General features: G+C 38.7%; 1 protein-coding gene across 6 annotated transcripts in view; it reads right to left on the bottom strand.

Moving 5' to 3' along the window:
- Positions 1-19131, bottom strand: part of tcerg1b (transcription elongation regulator 1b (CA150)) — a 105917-nt gene that overhangs the window by 4085 nt on the left and 82701 nt on the right. For all 6 annotated transcript variants that reach the window (XM_072591109.1, XM_072591107.1, XM_072591105.1 and 3 more), the window contains 5 exons: positions 16414-16503; positions 12961-13079; positions 10113-10263; positions 3754-3918; positions 637-819 (listed from right to left, as the gene is read on the bottom strand). In XM_072591109.1, coding sequence (XP_072447210.1) covers positions 637-819; positions 3754-3918; positions 10113-10263; positions 12961-13079; positions 16414-16503 — 708 coding nt within the window. The remainder of the gene's footprint in view (positions 1-636; positions 820-3753; positions 3919-10112; positions 10264-12960; positions 13080-16413; positions 16504-19131) is intronic.

Here is a 19131-nt window from a genome sequence, read left to right on the forward strand (position 1 = left end):
CTCTTGATAATCTAGCAAAAATTACATACCTCAAATACCAGAATTTTACTGTATTAATCACAATCTCTGCGATGTCCAATTAGTGAGTTAAGGGCGCAAGTGCAAAGGCTCTCTGCCTTCAAAAAAACTTTCCAAAGTTGAATTAAGTGATTTATGCTGTAAATAAAGTATAATATTGGTGCGTTTACCCCTTGCGTTACGTTTCTATTACGGAGTGTGTTTTTTCATATCGATTATGTGGACCTCTTGATCAATTTGAATATTTGGAATATAAATGAAATACCCTAGTCCCATAGATGCCAAGTTAATAAAAGGTTTGCTGTAAAATCAATTCAAAGTAAATGAAAACTCCAATACAGCTGAATGAATATCATTTTAGCTGAAAACCTTTCACTCAAAGGGACGAACTGCCACATAATGATTATTGTTGATGATGAAGTATAATTTTTAATAAAAGTCATGCAATTTCAGCTAAGGGAAGTACTAAAGCTGGTTCACCCAAAATAATAACAGGCAACCAGGAAAATATATTATTGTATGGTACTATTTTACAACAAATCAACAATTTCTGTATGTAAATAGATACAACCAGGATTGGCGTTTGAGCAAATCTACTTGCATACACAGACTTATTACCATATCAGACAGTAAGGCTTTGAAATTCTGGATGGCTTCCTCTCTCTTGTGCTGCTCTCGTTCCCGGTCAATTTCCTTGGTCTGCTCTGAACGAGCTTTCTGAACCTCTCTCTCCCTCTCTCGTAAACTTGCTTCGATTCGTGCCTGGCGCTCCAGTTCCTTCTCCTTATCAGAGTCTATGTGCTATCACGGGGGAGCAAGATAGTGGAGTTTACTTGGTGACTTTAAACAAACCACTGCAATTTAAATAAGAACAGTTCCTACAAATGCACAGTTTTTTTCTATTAAGCATGTTTAATGACCATTCTGAGGTGCACATCCAAGCAGGAGAAAGGAAGTAGGCAAGCTAAGACAATGAGGTAAAAACAATAACTGCAGATGCTGGAAAGCAAATACTGGATTAGTGGTGCTGGAAGAGCACAGCAGTTCAGGCAGCATCCAACGAGCGGCAAAATCGACGTTTCGGGCAAAAGCCCTTCATCAGGATGCTGATGAAGGGCTTTTGCCCGAAATGTCGATTTCTCTGCTCGTTGGATGCTGCCTGAACTGCTGTGCTCTTCCAGCACCACTAATCCAGTACAAGCTAAGACAATGCCAGGAACAAACATAAGATATCATTGCTGTGATAAAAAGCTACAGGAAATCTCACACAAACAAATGTGCTTTAATACCATTCAATGCCTTGCACAACTAATTATTTATCTCTGCAAATCACTCCACATCACTAGCACTAACTGATTTTAAAAAAGTTAACATTTGGAAGAACAAATTCAGTCATTGGTCAGTTTATGTCAACATGGCATGAGAATGACACAAGTGTCCACTATTATGCTTGACAGAAATCCTGACAGAACTGCTTCTGCCAGTCTTTAAAATATGTAGGTGCAGCTGTCAAGGCCAAAATTTAATGCTCATTGTCACTTAGCCAGTGGCATTAATAGGCCTCCTCCTCAAACTGAACTCTTCGCAGCATTTTTGAGGAGAACAACTGAGCTTGCCAGATCATTTCACAGGATGGCTAATAGTCAACCTCACCATGTGGGACTGGCATCATATTTGGCTCATACAAACACATTCGAGGAAGAAATGTACAAGAATCTGCCAACTTAATTGTCACTTCTACAGCCACCAGATTTTTCAAAAGAAAATCTAGAATTAAAAACACAATATTCAAACTCTCAAAGTGGAGTGGTATTTGAATTCATGTTCTCAGGATTATTAGACAAGTAACATAGCTAATATAACAATACACCTGCACAAAGATGACCCAGTCTTTCCATTCAAACGAGACATGAAAATTCACAAAGCACAAGGCTGCAAAAAGACTTTTGACAGCACTCAAAATAATCAAGAGAGAAACACATGAACATAATTCCTTCTTCCCTGCCCATCACTGTATATTCCTTGCTTTCCTACTGGTTTTGACAGGTACAGGATGTGAAAGTCTGAATCATGTTGTGAAGCTGCTGCTTATGCCACACGATCTGGAATATGTAACTATTAGCAGATTCATTCAGAGGAACACCTGCTGCAAGTACTCCAATCTGTTACTGGGGCCTTTTATCCCTATTGTTCAAGTAGTTGCTATTACTCTGCCAACTCAGTCAAAACACAGTCACTCAGAGATGGCAATGGAAACAACCTGATAGAAGTAGCCTCCAGAATAATCCAAATCTTTCACTAGTGTTGGTACTATAGATGTTATAAAAGTAACCAAAGAACAACACAATTGTGATATTAAAAACAGCTTCAAAACAATTTCCTTTTCATCTCTTCTGGAGGCAATGGATCTTCACTGGTTCACAAGGCACAAGTTCCTACCTGTTGCTCTCCAACATTTCATTCCAATGATCATTCCTCACATGTAAGTATTGCTGCAAAGAGAGATACGCTGTTGAAGTTTATCTTTTGTATCTGTCAGGAAAAATGGAAGAATGCCAAATTTCAAATAAAGCAATTTATACTACAGGAGTAAAAGGGTGCTGATTGGTTGGAAAGTTGACTCTAATTGACCAAGGTTCTGCAATAGGGACAACATGGGGAATTGTGGACTCAAGACTTTTAATTTATAAAAGGTAGGAAACTTGGACATATTTCTTTTGGTTACAAACAACAGGCCCCATAATGTGAATGCACGCTGCATCTAGCAAGCATAAATATGCCATGCTTTGAGCTCAACTGAGAATCTTAAATTGGTTGTTGGTACAGCTATTAGTGCACTCAAGGTCATTCAATAATTGTTCACCCAATCACAGTCGAACAACTGATGTTTGTTTTGTATTTCCAGGCCAGCCCAAAAAGACGTTCTGCCCACCCCACAGCTGATTAATATGGAGCATGAATTACAAAGTCAGTGAGACACCAGATGTGCGGGCTGTTCATCCAAACAATTGGCTAATAAAATCAAACAGCTTGTCCCATAGTTTTTCATAACAGGCAGAGTAGACAGACTAAACCTGCCCTCTGTTCTTGTAGAATTTGAAGTAAATGTCTTTTGTTAGACATGATTCTGTGGTTGGGCAACATTTTCTAAAGTAAAAAAAGTAGTAAGTGTGCTAGTAGCTAAATCAACTACCAGTTTAAGATGATTAGTTGAGTTTGTAACGTGACTCATTTACACTGGTAGAAATGACATCCATTCAAGTTCAGGAACATGTCCACCCTTTGCTTTCTCCATGACAATGCATCAACCAAAGTTAACTTGTTAACCAATCAGCATCCATTCCTCCTTTCGTATAAACAGTTGTGATTGAAGTCTGGCATTCTTGGACTTGTTCTGGTGAGTGCAAGGCAACGAAGCTTCAACAACATACCTCTTTTCAGTAACAGTCAAATTGTGCATTACCAACTAAATCTGAGAGTGTCAATGGCTTTGGACAGTGACACAGAGAAATCCCTGTCCCTATCTACACTCTTACATTCTATTCAATACCAGCAATCGTTGTCAGGAACAGCAAGCCTCAACACCATCAGGCCACACAAGGTGGATAAACAACATCTTTTGCAGCTAGCTACTGAGTTCACCAAGACCTGTATGGCTCAGAATTTCACTTGGCATTGACCCACTGAAATCAATGGAGAAGCACGCTTGCGCAGTTTTTAATGCACAACTCTTACCTTAGCTAGTTTCTCCATATACTGCTTAAAGAAATCCTCCCTGAGCCCAGAGCTATCCACAGCTTTATAACGTGAGTCACTTTCAAATTTCTCCTTTACTTTGCTCCAACGTAACTGACTGTCCAGGTGATGTTCTGATAACATGTCGAAGAAGTTGCCCTTTATCTGTTCAGTATTGAATATTGCATAGAGAATTTGATGAGGGGAGAAATGAAGAATAAATCCAAGTCAGAAAACAGTTTTGCAACTGTGTTATTTTAGTCACCACTGCATTTACTCACCTCACACTGAAGGAAAGTGAATACACCCTCCACACTAAAGTTCTAACTACTTTCATAAGATATTGCATTAAATCATAATATTTATTTTATAGATCTATGCCTAGTTATAGAAGATCAAATTTTTTAAGGGGCAGGCAGAGTGTTTATCCCTTTATCAAATCCTTCAAAATTAACTACAAATTATAAGTTTTAGCTCGACTGAATTAACCTTTCAAAAATAGCTTTTCTAAAAGAAATGGTGCTAATACGTTCATTGTTTGCAATTTCTTTTACATCTTGGGATTAATAAGTTCTTGATTTATTTCAACATATTACTTGAGCAACTGGCACCATTTGCTATAGCTTAGTGAGTGGGATGCTCCACAATGCCAGTCAATGCTGCTCTCAGATCCAAAGTTACAATGCAGTGAAGTTGGGCTGAATGCTGCTCAGCTCAAGATGGATGTGCTTCAGCTGGCAGCCAGAGACAGAGAGCTCACTCCAGGACTGCAGAATACCAACGTACCAAAGAGTTTCAAACTCATGACAATCCTGTTTTGAGAGGCCTATGTTTGTTTCTGAAGACAAATTTTCCAAACTAATTTGAAATTAACTACATATTAAGTATTCAATTCTGTTCTTGGAGCAAAACAGGCTCGGTGACTGGACACCACTTTTCAGACAATCTACTTCCATTAAAATGCAACACAACAATATGATTTAGTTGTTTAAGGATCATCTTAAAATTAGATACCAATACAGTAGCTGCAGACAATGTGTGTACAAAATGGATGAAACTCATCACAAATTAAAAAGCCCAGAAATATAGTAAAATTATTTTGTATAAATCCACAATTGGTGGAAACAGTTTTTTTTTTAAATAAACACAATAGAGATATAAAAAAAACATTTGAAACCGATCTATGCTATAAATTCTAGGAACATTGCAGCTGATTTTAAAGTACGGGGATTTTAAATACAAAATTAAATTGACATACAGCAACTTCAATGCAGTCTATATGACTGGGGATTGTATATAACTACCAGTTAAGGTAATTACTTATTAGTGTTTTAAATTAAGCATATAATCAGTATACGGATATGTGAAGCTTGCTGAGTCTAAATATAGTTAAACTATCCATTGATTCAGTATTTTGGTTGCTGCTGAAAATGAACAACAAAGTGAAAGAACTGAAACATTCTTAACCAAGCGTCTTTCCCTACTTGAAAGCTTACTTCAAGAACTAAACAAATGTTTTCTAGTTAGAATGGAAAAGATCCTTTCACGCATACTGCATATGTTGGATTTTACTGGCAGCACGGCTCAAACATTTATCACTCTTAATTTTAAGGATATTTTAAGATGATACTTCAGAAACAAAGCTGTACTGATTGATATATTAGAAATAATAAACTGAAAATTGAGTAGGAACAGGAGGGATATGCAACTGGCAAGCTCGGCTGGTGTTTAAGGACCAAATGTTTAATGCCATTTGAAATTTAAACTCAAACCTAGGGAACGTCAGCACCAACATCAGGTACTCATGATTTGCAGTGAACTAAATCCCAGCAAGATACCTTCTCAACAAGGCTGACCATTCAGTGGCAAGCTTCAGACAGCAATATCTTGTCCATTGAACACCTATGAGATGCTGGGCAGTATGTAAAGGAACACAGGATTTTGAGCAGTTATTAAATTTGCCACTTTGCTTAAATATGTTAAAGGTGGTCCAACTGCATGAAACAATGCTGGGTAAACTGACAGAAGGCAACACATTGTCACATTCTGTTCCTTCAGTTTTGGTCAGCTAAAGGAAATGTCATGTAATTTTTATCCCATACATTTTAAGTTAATTCATTTCTTCCCCTCATCCTCACCCACTTAACTTGGTCTCCTCCTGCTAAGATGCTCACTCTTTTTGAGGTCCAATTTCATGGACATTATGCATCTGATCCAAGTGGCTATTCTGTGCAGGAATGCCTCAACTGTCCATATTGCAGTTTATTTGACCACATGGGAATGTAATAGCTGAGTTGAGTTCAATATCCACAATTCCAGCAGAGGTTACGGAGGAGCAATCAGGAGAGATAATGAATCTAAGTTTGCTGATAATGCTAAGTTAGTTGGGAATGTCAGGTGTGGGAACAAGTGAAGTTGCAAGGGTTACAGAGAGATTGCATGGGTGGACAATAAGGTGGCACATGGAGTAAAATGTGGGAAATGAGAGAACTTTCACTTGATCAATAAAAATGTATTTTTTTTTAAATGGCGTGAAACTTTCAAACTTTCATATTCAAGAAAAAAAATGGGTGCACTGCGACCAGGAATATAAAAGTGGCATAACAATACATAATATAATTTAGGTGGCAAAAGACATGTGATTTTTATTACAAGGGGATTGGAGTACAAGAATAAGGAAATCTTCCTAAACTTGTATAGGGCTTTGATGAGACCACATACCTGGAAAACTGATAAAAACAAAGTGCTGGACAGATTGAGTAGCATTTGTGGGCAGACAAGAAGTGTTAATATTTCGACTCCAATTATTGCATTGAAAATGTGAAAGCAGTTTCTCTCTCCAAAGATGTGCCAGACCTGCTGAGCGTCTATAGCACCTAATGAATTTAAGATCTCTACTAGTGGCAATGCTTTGCTTTTAACTGGAAAACTATGTGCAGTTTTGATCTTTACATTTAAAGAAGGATACAACTGACTTGAAGGCAGTTTCATCAAAGGCTCACTGGATTGGTTTCTGGGATAAGGGTTGTCCTATGTTGACACTCGAATTAAGTGGGCCCACCTAAATTATATTATGTATTCTTTGGAGTTTACAGGAATAAGAGGTATTCTTGTGAAATATACAATTTGATAAGGGAGTCGAGAGTTGTTTTTGCTGGCTAGGACATTTAAAGCACAGGGTCATAGTCCTATATGATTGTCTTTTTATCTTGAGACTATGATGAGGGATTTCTTCAATCATTGGAATTGCGAAACTTTGGAATTATCTGCAGCGTGTCAGAGTTTGCAGATGACACCAAGATGAGTGGTAGAGGAGTGTGAAACTTTGCAAAGGGACATAGTTTAAGTAAGTGAGCAAAGGTCAGGCAGATGGACTACAATGTCAATAAACATGAAGTCATCCATTTTGGTAGGAATAACAGTAAAAAGGAATTTTACTTGGATGGTAAGAAACTGCAGCATGCTGCTGTGCAGAGGGACCTGGGTGTCCTTGTGTATGAAACATAGAAGGTGGCAGGTGCCACAGGTAATTAAGGAGGCAAATTTTACCTTTCATTGCTAAAAGGATTGAGCTTAAAAGCAGAGATGAAATGTTGGCAGCTGTATAAGATGCTAGTGAGGCCACACCTGGAATAGTGCATGCAGTTTTGGTCTCCTTACTTGAGAAAGGATGTACTGGCACTGGAGGGCGTGCAGAAGTGGCTCACTAAATTGATTCTGGAGTTGAGGAGAGACTGAATACACTGGGATTAGATTCATTGGAATTTAGAAGAATGAGGGGGGAACCTTAAAGAAACATATAAAATTATGAAGGGAATAGGTAAGATAGAATTGGAGAGGATGTTTTCACTGGTGGGTGAAACTATGACAAGAGGGCATAGCCTCAAAATTAGAGGGAGTAGTTTTAGGACTGATGCAGGAGGGAACTACTTCACCCAGGGGGTTGGGAATCTATGGAATTCCCTGCCCAGTGAAGTAGTTGAGGCTTCCTCAGTACATATTTTTAAAGCTAAGACAGATAAAGTTTTGAACAGTAGAAGAATTAAAGGCTATGGTGAGAGGGCGGATAAGTGGACCCAAGACCATGAGAAGATCAGCCAATGGTCTTACTGAATGGCGGAGCAGGCTCAAAAGGGTCAGATGGCCTACTCCTGCTCATATGGTTTATGAATGCTGCATTAATGAATATAACTAAGATCAGAAACAATAACTTTCTCGTGGTATCAATGGATGTGGGCAATGTGCAAACAAATAGATAGACGAACAGCCACAATTGTTTTGAATGGAATGGTAGAACTGGCTCAAGGGGCTGAATGGTCTGGACCAGTTCCTATTTCTGACATCCTTAAAAAGAATGATGAGAATGGTGCTGTGGATGAGGGACTTCAATTATACGGATAGATTGGCAATGCTGGACTGTTCTTCAAATGACAGATTTGAGAGGTGATGTGATATGTTGGAGGTGGTCGAAATCATGAGGAGACTAACAGAGAAATAAGGGGAATACTGTTTTCACTGGTGGAAGGTGAGAGACAGTGTCTTAAAGGAGTGGCAGAAGAACCAGAGATGAAAGAGTAATGACCCATTTTTATGGAATGAGCAGTAGAACACACTGCGGTACACGGAGGTGAAGGGAGTTTCAAACATGGCTGTCAAAAGGGAATTGGATGATTATCTAAAGAACTAAAATGCAGGACTACATGAAAAAGGCAGGAGACTGGAACAAGCTAAGCTACTCTTCAGAGGACTGGCTTGGGCATAAAAGGCTAAATGGCCTTTTTCTGTGTTATATCAATCTATGATTTTATAATTCTAGGAGTGGAAACAAGTTTTTGATTTCACAGCTCTGTAGCCTCACCTCAATTCAGGGCAGTAAGGAAAATGATGAAACCACTATGGTCTGAATTTAGTGAACTGAGCAAGGTTTCTGCAGCCAACTATATGCGATCCTTTCCAACTAAGCAAAGGAGAGCAACAAAATGTTGTTTTACCTAACACTTAAACTTGCCAGTTCTTCAGAGACAAAGTTAGCAACAGAGAAGGGGGTTTTGTTGGGTGAGGCAGAGGAGGGTGGTGAACAGAGAGGAGAGTAACATGTAAACTAAACAAAGCATTTTTGCTTTAACAACTGAAGAAACATAATTTAATGCCAATACTCCAAGTCCCGGAGAAGACTGAGAAAGCTTCACAACATAGTCCGATACTATTACATATTGTAACTTGTTAAAGAACAACAAGACTAATTACAGATAGAAACACAAGTTAAAATACCTTTACAAGAGTTAGCAATAGAATAAAAGTTGAACACGATCTGGTTCTATCCAGATCTATTTTTTTTTGATTGTTTTGTCTTAACACATTTCTGGGCACAACTCTCACTTCACAAGGAAAAGAACTAAAAAAATGTAAAGTACCAGAGCTGCGGGAGGCTAAAGTCACCACACAGAGAAACACCAATGCTTTCCTCACTAGGGATTCCCATAATACTTTGCTTGTCAGTGATTGACAGCTGTCAGACTGAACTGATTGATAGGCCGCACAGCACAAAACTGTAAAGACTATTCTCGTTATAAAACAGAATACATAAAATGGTTACAAAATGGCTTTAGAAAACATCAAAATGCAAAAGATCAACAAGTTACAATTTTTAAGAAAACAGATTTTATCAATAAACATGCAATTTTCAAATAAAAACATTTACAAGTAAAATCTTTACTGTAGTACTGCAGTCAAATTTAAATTAGGCAATTGTTACTATTTCCAAAACCATTTAATATATTACCCTCTGAAAAGCATAATCATTATAAGCAGCTTCAGTCAAGATTTCTAAAAAAGAATATAAAAAATGTTAACGTTCACTTGTTAATTCTTTATATAATTTATGGACAAAATTTACATGAATAGCAGATATTCAACATTCTCCTGTTGCAAATGTCACAAATGATTAGGCTTCAGAGGTTGAAAGAATCACATTCACACTGCACACAGGGACTTCTGGGAAGGCTGCAGTGCGTTACTATCATAATGCTATTGATGCCTCCTCCCTACCAAGCTGCATCCCAGTGGAAACCACATCCCCAGGGCACTTGACACCACAGCAACACAACATTCAAAACTCATTAATTTTTAACACATGACCTTTATTTTTGATACGCATTGATTTATACATTGGATTTTTTTCCCCCTCAAAAGATAAAACTACTGCCAGGAAACCCAACAAAGATAAAAGTGCACTCTGAAATACACAAATACTAATTAAAAAGGGAGATTTTGGTTAGCACGGTTTCTACTGGGAGAGTCTGGTGTCCCTTACATTCGCACGCCCACCACTCACTCCACTGGAACTACAACCACCTTACCTTCTCTGTCCGACTCTTTGAGTCTTCCTTCTCTCGTTTCCTCACGCTGGTAATAAACTCGATAAACATACTTTCCCGATCTTTCATCTTTTCAATAGCTTTGAATCTGGAATCTTTGCCATATTTGGCAGCAAAGTCACTGAATGTGGATCTAAATTTGTGAAATATTTAAAATCAGAATTTAGTAGTTTTGGAGCACGCATTCTGTGATATAATAAAGTAGGCAATTCAGAGAAGAGACTCGAGCCAATTAAACTTGCTCTGACTCACCATTAATCATGGTAGTTTCATCTTAACTACATTTTTATCTTTTCAAATTCCAACATTCTATATTGAGTTCCCTCTATACATTTCAATTGATTTGGCACCTACAATCTTCTGTAGCAGCGTATTTTCAGTACATTTTTGAAAAAAATTCTTATTGTCTTTTGAGCAGCTTAGCAAAGACTGTTGCTAAGCTGCTCCAATAAAACCAGTCCATTTCCTAGGTTGATATAATGCAATCCTCATTAAATTTCACAATTTATTGCAGTTAAGTGGAACTGAGTTGCAGTTAAGTTAAGCATTCGCAGTAGAGACTGGCCCTCTCGCTGTATGAGCTCTTGGTTGGGTTACTGCAGCTTAGGTGCCATTCTTGAGATGGAAAGAGTTGACTGTTAAACATGGAGTTGACTAATTATGCATTTGCACCTCACTCACACAAGCCCATTTGCTGCAGGGTTAACCAAAGATGGCATGATTAAAATCAAAAATCAAGATCTGCTCAATGTTGTGGTTCTGTTCGCTGAGCTGGGAATTTGTCTTGCAAACGTTTCGTCCCCTGTCTAGGTGACATCCTCAGTGCTTGGGAGCCTCCTGTGAAGTGCTTCTGTGCTGTTTCCTCCGGCATTTATAGTGGCCTGTCTCTGCCGCTTCCGGTTGTCAGTTCCAGCTGTTCGCTGTAGTGGCCGGTATATTGGGTTAGGTCGATGTGTTTGTTGATAAGAGTCTGTAGATGAGTGCCATGCCTCTAGGAATTTCCTGGCTGTTCTCTGTTTGGCTTGCCCTATAATGGTAGTTTTGTCCCAGTCGAATTCATGTTGCTTGTCATCTGCGTGTGTGGCTACTAAGGATAGCTCAATTCTCATGTACCCTGGGGGGCAGTGAGCTTTATTGCAGTTAACACAAATGGCTCCTCAGATAGAACTGTTTATCTCAGGACAAAGTAGGAAACACAACTCAAGATCTTCTAGTTTTTTTGTAACATTCATTCACGGGATGAGTGCATTACTGACCAAGTCAGTATTTAATGCCAATCCGTAACGGCCCAGACGGCAGTTTAAGAGTCAACCACGTCGCTGTGGGTCTGGAGTCACTTGTAGACCAGTCCCAGTAAGGATGACAGATAGGAAGGAAACAACATTAGTGAACTAGATGGCTTTTCCAACAATTGGCAATGGTTTCATGGTCATCAGTAGATTCCTAATTCTAGCTTTTTTTTATTGAACTGAAATTTCACCAACTGCCATGAAGGGATTTGAACCTGGGTCCCCAAAACATTAACTGAGTTTAAAGAATAATACCACTAGGCCACTGTCTTTCCTCCTCTGGTCTACAGGACTGAGTATTAGTAGGTGTATAGGAAAGGAGGGCTGAATGACCTCTTCCCACTATATCATCAAGGCATCACACCAGCTCTTTCAACATTCGTCCCAGTTCTCCAACGCACATCATTTGTTTCACACACAGGCATCACATAGAGCCAATCATGAGATATTATGCTAATCCTTTTAGAAGCAACAATCCATTCTAAATGAAGTTTAATCCAACTTAATCTTAAATTCTAATTATGTCCAACCTTATTCTGGCAAGTTCATTATCTAGAAGAATTATAATTCAAAACAATTAATCTATTTCATAAAATGCCCTTGCTATATGAAGAAAGCTCAATATATTCTTTGTAGAAGACTATGATCACTTAGCAAAACGTTTAGGACATAAAAGAATATCAGAAAGTTTGTAAATTAAAGTTGGACCTCACTAATATAACTCAATTTCTTTTTGTTTATGATGCTGCAGAACAATTGAGTATAAACTTAGAATTTCAAGGAAAAAGGAAATTTTCATGTAAGAATCTTTTTCTTCAAAGTCCTTTTCCATATATGTATGATAACATCACGAACCTATTGTTATTAATGTACAATTCCTCATCTGATGGCTATTTTGCTGCACCGTCTCTCAAAGCTGCTGTGCTGGCATCAGTGACAGATTTGTCTGCATTTTGAGGGATGTTTAATTTAATTCAAAAACAGGTAAGAACTTAATAAATATGGAAGCCTTTTCAGCTACCTAACAATCAAAATGTGCATTGTCGACAATGATACCCAGCCCAAAGTACATGCATCCATTGGCCTTTTGGTCAGTCCAAAACTGGGACCTAAAATCAACATGAATAGAATAATTTAGCTTGCTATCTCTCAATGCCACCAAACTTGCATTGAGGAGAAGATGTGAGCTGGCTGGCCTTCAACATGCATCAACTTCAACATTATTTGAGCCCATAGCTAGAGTCCATCTGAAGGAGCAAAGAAGCTTGCCTAATTGAGCAAACAGAGGTATTAACTTGCTGTGCAGAACAGTGATAAAAGCTTGGTTTAAAACAATGGTACAGTGATGAAATAGTAAATTGCAAATCCTCACAGTGGGCACATCCTCCAGATTCATCAAGAGTGATCATGTAAATTATGACTGAAAACTAACTTTATACTGTGACTCAAGCTTTAAAGATGCCAAGGATGCATTTAAAGCATCTTTAAAGGATGCATTGATATTGAGACTTTGCAATGAAATGGAATTCTGCAGCACCTACCTGGGAGTTAATTTTGCATCCTCTAGTAACTTTTTGAAGTCTTCTTTTGATTGTTGCAATTTGTTTTTCTTCTCTTTACGCTCCTCTTCAGCTCTAGTTTTCACATACTGGTCAAAGACCTGTTGGATTATAGGTGAACGCAAAATTTTTTAAAAATAAAGAAAGCGGAGGTTTAGTTCCCTTTCACAGACAGAACTGATGCTTTTACCAAGATTTCCAAGAACTCAGAACTGAGGCTAGCCTGGACAGACAATTCCTTCCAGTTGATATGGAAAAGATTAGGAGTGCGTACCTTCAGAATAAGTCAATTTTGTATACCAATAGTGAGGTTTTTCAAGGACACTTACACAGCACAGCACAAAATACATAGGGACTCCAAAAGATGACCCTTCTACAAATACTACTAATTTTGTAAAGTCATGTCAGCTCTTGAATTTGATAGATGAAGCACAAATTTCAAGAGCTAGGAATTCATGTTAAAGCTGTCTACACTACTAGTTAAGCGAGGGATGAAGCACTGCAGAACAGTATTGTTCTGGTCGCTGCACTATAGGAAGAATGAGACCGCACTGAAGAATTTACAGAGGAAATTTACAACAGCGTTATTTAGACTGGAGAATTTTAGCTACAAGGAACAAGTGGAGAGGCTTAGGTTGCTTGGAAAAGAGAGGTAAGGGGACACTCTTGTTGAAGAGTATGAAAATATGAGGGAGTTGTAACAGAATAAATAGAAAGATGCATTCCCTTTGATTCAGGAATCTGCAACAAGGGGGCATAGTTTTAGAGAAGAGTAAGAGGGTTAGATGAAATTTGAGGGAAAATGTTTTTATCTCGAGGATGGTGGGATCAGGAATTCTCAACCTGAAGGACTGATATAGGTAAAAACTCTCAAAACAAAAAATGTGTTTGGATATCCACATGGAATGCTGTAACCCATCAGGCTGTGGACTAAGAGTTGGTAAGTGGGATTAGGCTGAACATGGGTCAAAAGGCCGACATTTGGCTGTACACGTCTATGATTGTAGGACTTGAAGTAGCAGAATTAATTTGTCAGTAAGACAGCAACTGTCATCAGGTCAGGAATTGACACCATGGTCTCAGATTACATTTGTTCAAGAATATTCTTAAATGAAGCAGAAATAGCTACATAGTTCAATCCCATACTTCAGATCAATAACTGTCCTAATCAAAAGTAATAGGTGCTCGTAATGCTCACTGTAGGGTTTTGCAGTGTGTTAATGAACCAAACCTGAACAAACTTTCCAAGTGTACTCAAGGCAATTCACAGTACAGGAACCAACTCACATCATGAATTACACCATCACATTCCAATCTATCCTGTTTCTACCAGTCTATCTCAATGCCATCCATTATGCATTTTCCCAAAATTCTGTGGACATCATGTGCAATGAATCCAAATAACTGATGCCTGATGATACATAGCAGCTCATATTACAATTTGAAACTGGCAACAGAGTGTGTGAGATTGGATGGCTTGAGTGAATATTTAAAGCATTATTTTCAAGTTAAGTTGTCAATCCATGAACACAGTCTCTCATGTCAGCTGCAGACTGCCATGCAATACTTGGGAAAGACCAGAAGTGAGTACAGAAAGGACAATGGAGTGTGCTGTTCCAAGTCCGCTATTAATAAATATGCATTTATATTTGTATACGTTTTACTGCAGCTGGATCAAACTTCACTACTGAACTTGTAAATGCCAACCTATGATGACAATTAGAACCAAGATCAGAACTGACATGAATCTGAATCAGAAGTGAATGCACCACTACCAAGTTTACGAATAACCCAAGATAAGTGGGAAAGTAAGCATTGAAGATGACACTAAAAATCCACACACAGGTTGCAAAAACTCAGTGGATGGAACATGAGGTGCAAAAATGAGAGATGATGCACATTTTATACACAGGATGAATACAGGAGCTGAATATTATTCAAATGCAGAGAAACTGCAGAAAATTGCAGAAGGGGATTTGAGGGTCTTTGTGCATTCAGGTTCAGCATCCAAATGGACATGTCTTTATTTCAAAAAAATTGGACAATAAAAGGAAGGAAATCTAGTTTAAACTATACAGGCATGAGTCAGACCACACCTGAACAGCTCTGGTCCCCATTATCCAATCAAAGATATATTGTAATGGAGGCAATCCAGGAAAGGTTCATTAGGTAGATCAGAGGAATTAAATGAGAGGTTGAATAGGTTGGGATAAAAACAAATACCGGAGAAACTTTAGGCTCCTTTAAGTTGCTTGTATAAAATAAATTAAAGGGGCTACACACTTAAACACTAGATATTTCACCAAAACTATGCGGTACACTGCTTGGTGCCTGTGGCATCCACGCATAACAGATGCACAGCGACATCACAATATAATGGGGCAAGCTTCCTGATTGTCTATAGGTTGCCCCAGGCAAGTTGTTGGTGAGCGGCCAGTATTTATGGAACTGAACCAAAGTAAGACTGAACCTTCAATGAAATACAAGGAGGGGGAGGAGGAACTGAATGACACGGTTACAAAAATTACCCATGTTGCCAGATAAGTTTTGACATCATCTTTTGAATTGAGATGGGTTTCATGAAGAAATAGCAAGTCATTGTCCTGCTTAGCATTGTTTCACTTTAACATCAATAAATTAATAGGACCTTTAATCTCCAAGGTTGTGACAATTCCAAGACTCAGCTACAGAGCCCAGACATGATCAACACTCTTCCAGCCAGGGGGAGGGAGAAGGCAGCCAAAACCTGCATCAGCCAAGGGGAGCAGCTCCACCATATTCAAGGAGGGTCAGAAGGCAGTGTTGGGCAGCAAGGGCAGGGCCATGATCTCTCAAAAATATGCCATCAGGTGGTGGCTACAATGTGTCAGGATCAGCGATGGATCAAACTGGCAGCCTGGAGCTTGATAAAAAAAAATTCCTGGTGCAGATGTTGAGTCTGTTAGGCTTCACCATGTGGGTCAGGGAGGGAGTACAGGTTGCAAATCTGAGGATTACTGAAGGGAAAAAGCTGTAGGTTCGATGGTCAGGAAAGGGACGAGGTTGCAGTTCAGAGGATCAGTGAAGGGAAGAAGCCACAAGTCAGATGGTCAGTGAAGGGTACAGGTCACAGTCAGATCATGAAGGGTAAGAGTATGCAGTTGTCAGGAGGATCAGTGGGAAGTACTGTAAATACAAAGTTTTTGTATCTTACAAGTTCTCATTTACTATTGTAAGAACTTAGCAATGTAAAGTAGATCAACTAACTGGATATGATGTTTTAATGATTTTTTTTCTGATAAGAAAGGCTACACAGAATACAACATCATCTAACATTTATTCTCGTGGGAACACGTTTTATGTTGCAAGGTTCAGGAACACAACTACAGCTTTAAATGGGAACTCACTGTAATTCCCTCCCATCTCTCTCAGTGCAGTCGATTGTCCTACTGTTACCTGCTTTCTTTCCTTTGGATTCAGGAGGAGATATCTTGGATCAAAAACAATCTTGTGAAGTTCCTTCTCCCATGTAGAGAATGCTGAGACCTAAATGAATGAATAGAAAACAAAACAAAACAAAACAAAGAGCAACTGAGATGAATTTATCCAAAAGGCGCTGCGATCTGCAGAAAGGAAACTCTTTGGACACGAAAACAGAAATACAAATACCAATTTTAGCCCCTTTGCACTTCTACCAGCTCCCCAAAAAAAAACAACTAACACATTAAACTGCCCAAACCAAACTCATCCAATTACCCACATTTATAAAATGATGGAATCTGAAATCAATCATCATACTCCAAGTTTAATACTTGTCTTGCTGTAGTGTGGCTGACTGATCTAAGGCGCTGGGCTCCAATTCCAGTCTCTGGGGAGACATAGGTTCAAAACCCACCACCGCTAGCTTTGATTTGAAATGAATTAAATGAATTTTTTTAAAAATTCACACATAGTCAATGAGCTCTTGTGACACTGTCCCAATCTCTAAACCAGGAGGCCTGGGTTCAACTTCCACCTGCTCCAGAGGAGTGTAATAACATCTTTGAACGAGTTGATGAGAAAAATAGGTTTACTTCTGACCTCAGTTGATTTTAGTGAGAATGGCAACCAAAACCAAAACCTAAGGTGAAAAATAAAAGAAAAGCAATGACAGCATAGTGACACAGTGGTTAGCACTACTGCCTAAAAGCACAAGCACCTCAAACACTGGGATTCAGTCAAAATAGACTGCCAACTCTCACAGTTCAGCTTTAATGGCATGCCAGAGGATAGCTGATGCCTGTGAGACTGTACCTTGACAAATAGTTAAAATCTTCAGGAAAGGAAAGGAAGACTGGAATGATCAAACCTAACTCAAACATAGTCAAAATTTCATCTTAAATGACTAAGCTCCCATCTCTATTAGAAAAGACTAGCAACAGTGGGATGCTGACAATTTTGTCACTAATTGGCCTTGAATTCCACTGAACAATTATGCTATCAGTCAACTAGTTTCTCATTAAAATATCTACCACCGGGTGACATTTAAAATGACCACAGCAGGAGCTCCCATGGAAGCAAAGCCTTGAAGTTTAATCTTTTGATTGCAAGTTCTGTAAGGTCTCTTTATATCGTAGTGCATAAATTAAGTGAGATCCGTTGGGCAAGGAAGTACCTGAAGATTATGTTACATAATAAAACCTAGTAAGTGCAAGACATAGGGAAGGATGCTGAGAGAGTAAGAGTTAATAGATAACATACAAGAGCTTGCCATGAAATGTATAACTCTGGAAACAGGGGACAAGATTAATCTATCTTACATTAGGATACCATCATACATTAAGAAAAAACATGTTTTCTTTTTAAAAAAACAAGAAGTGCTTCTTTATTAGTTAAATCAGCATACTGTCCTTATAAAGCTCAAAAGGAGGTTTGCACCACTCCCTTCCTCCCCTCTCTGATGGCCTGACGTCCCTCTAAATAAGAGTCCAAGCTTTAGTGGACATGGATCTCATAAGAACACAACATTTGGGGTTATACACAAAGTCTAATGCATTTGAAGTTGTAACTTAAGGTGTGTCTGCAGAAATAACAGCATTTAAACAAAACGCCAAACCAAACATAGCTGCCTAAGATTCAAGAGCTGTCACACCAGAGTTCAGGATTGCACTTGGTCTTCAAATCACAGGTTGGAGACTACTACACGACATCCCAGGTTTACAGTCACTGAATAAAAGGTAAGTCATTCAGGACTGAGATAAGAAAGCAGTGTGAAATTTTTGGAATTCTCAACTACCGAGCACTATGGAACTTCAGTCACCAACTTTAAATGAGAGATTGATACATTTCTACTTACTAATGACATCAATGTATATGGAGGTAGCACAGGAATATGGCATTGAGGTAGATGATCAGCCATGATCTGCAATAGCAGGGAAGTCTCAACAGGTTGAATGGCCTACTCCTGATCTTACGTTTATCCTTTGATGTCTATTCCCTTTGAATTGAGTGAATATTTGGAGTGTGAAGATTGACTTCCCTTGGTTAGGGAATGAAAAGTCACAAGTCCTCTCCTCATCATGATTCCCATTTTCAAGCCCCTGTGCTCGGTTGAGAGAGATTAGACTTAATTATGATGCTTTAAATAGCATGTTGACACAGACTGTGTCAGCTCAAGTCTCAATAACTTGAGTTTATGTCTGGAACTTGGCCTTAGCACAAATTTAAGTCATTGAGGCAGGAAGAGAGAAAGAGAGATTGGTATGAAAACATAAATTACCTACCTGATAAGATGGTCATTTTTATTCAAATGACAACACCCTCCACTAAGAAAGACACAGCTTATCTGACTAAGTACGTATTGAGTATTGCCATAAAAGTGTCATCATGACATATCAATTAGGTGGTGAAACATGCAGTCTTCCACGTTCACTTGTATATGGTTCCAAGACTTGTGCCACATTACCCATATATCTTGGCATGAAGCTAAGCTTGAAGTTATTCAAACAACACTAACTTCTCCAAAGCTATCAGGCCTGCAAGATCTGTGAGATTGGAAGGGTTGGATCATGGTGAGGGTACAAAAAGGAAGCATACGGACTTGCTGAACAAAGAGACCTTGAAGAGACAGGTTCACAGCTCCTTGGAAGTACAGTTGCAGGTAGATAGGATAGTGAAGGTGGAGTTTGGTACGCT

This window comes from Chiloscyllium punctatum, chromosome 20, assembly GCF_047496795.1.
Source record: "Chiloscyllium punctatum isolate Juve2018m chromosome 20, sChiPun1.3, whole genome shotgun sequence".
Taxonomy (NCBI): Eukaryota; Metazoa; Chordata; class Chondrichthyes; order Orectolobiformes; family Hemiscylliidae; genus Chiloscyllium; species Chiloscyllium punctatum.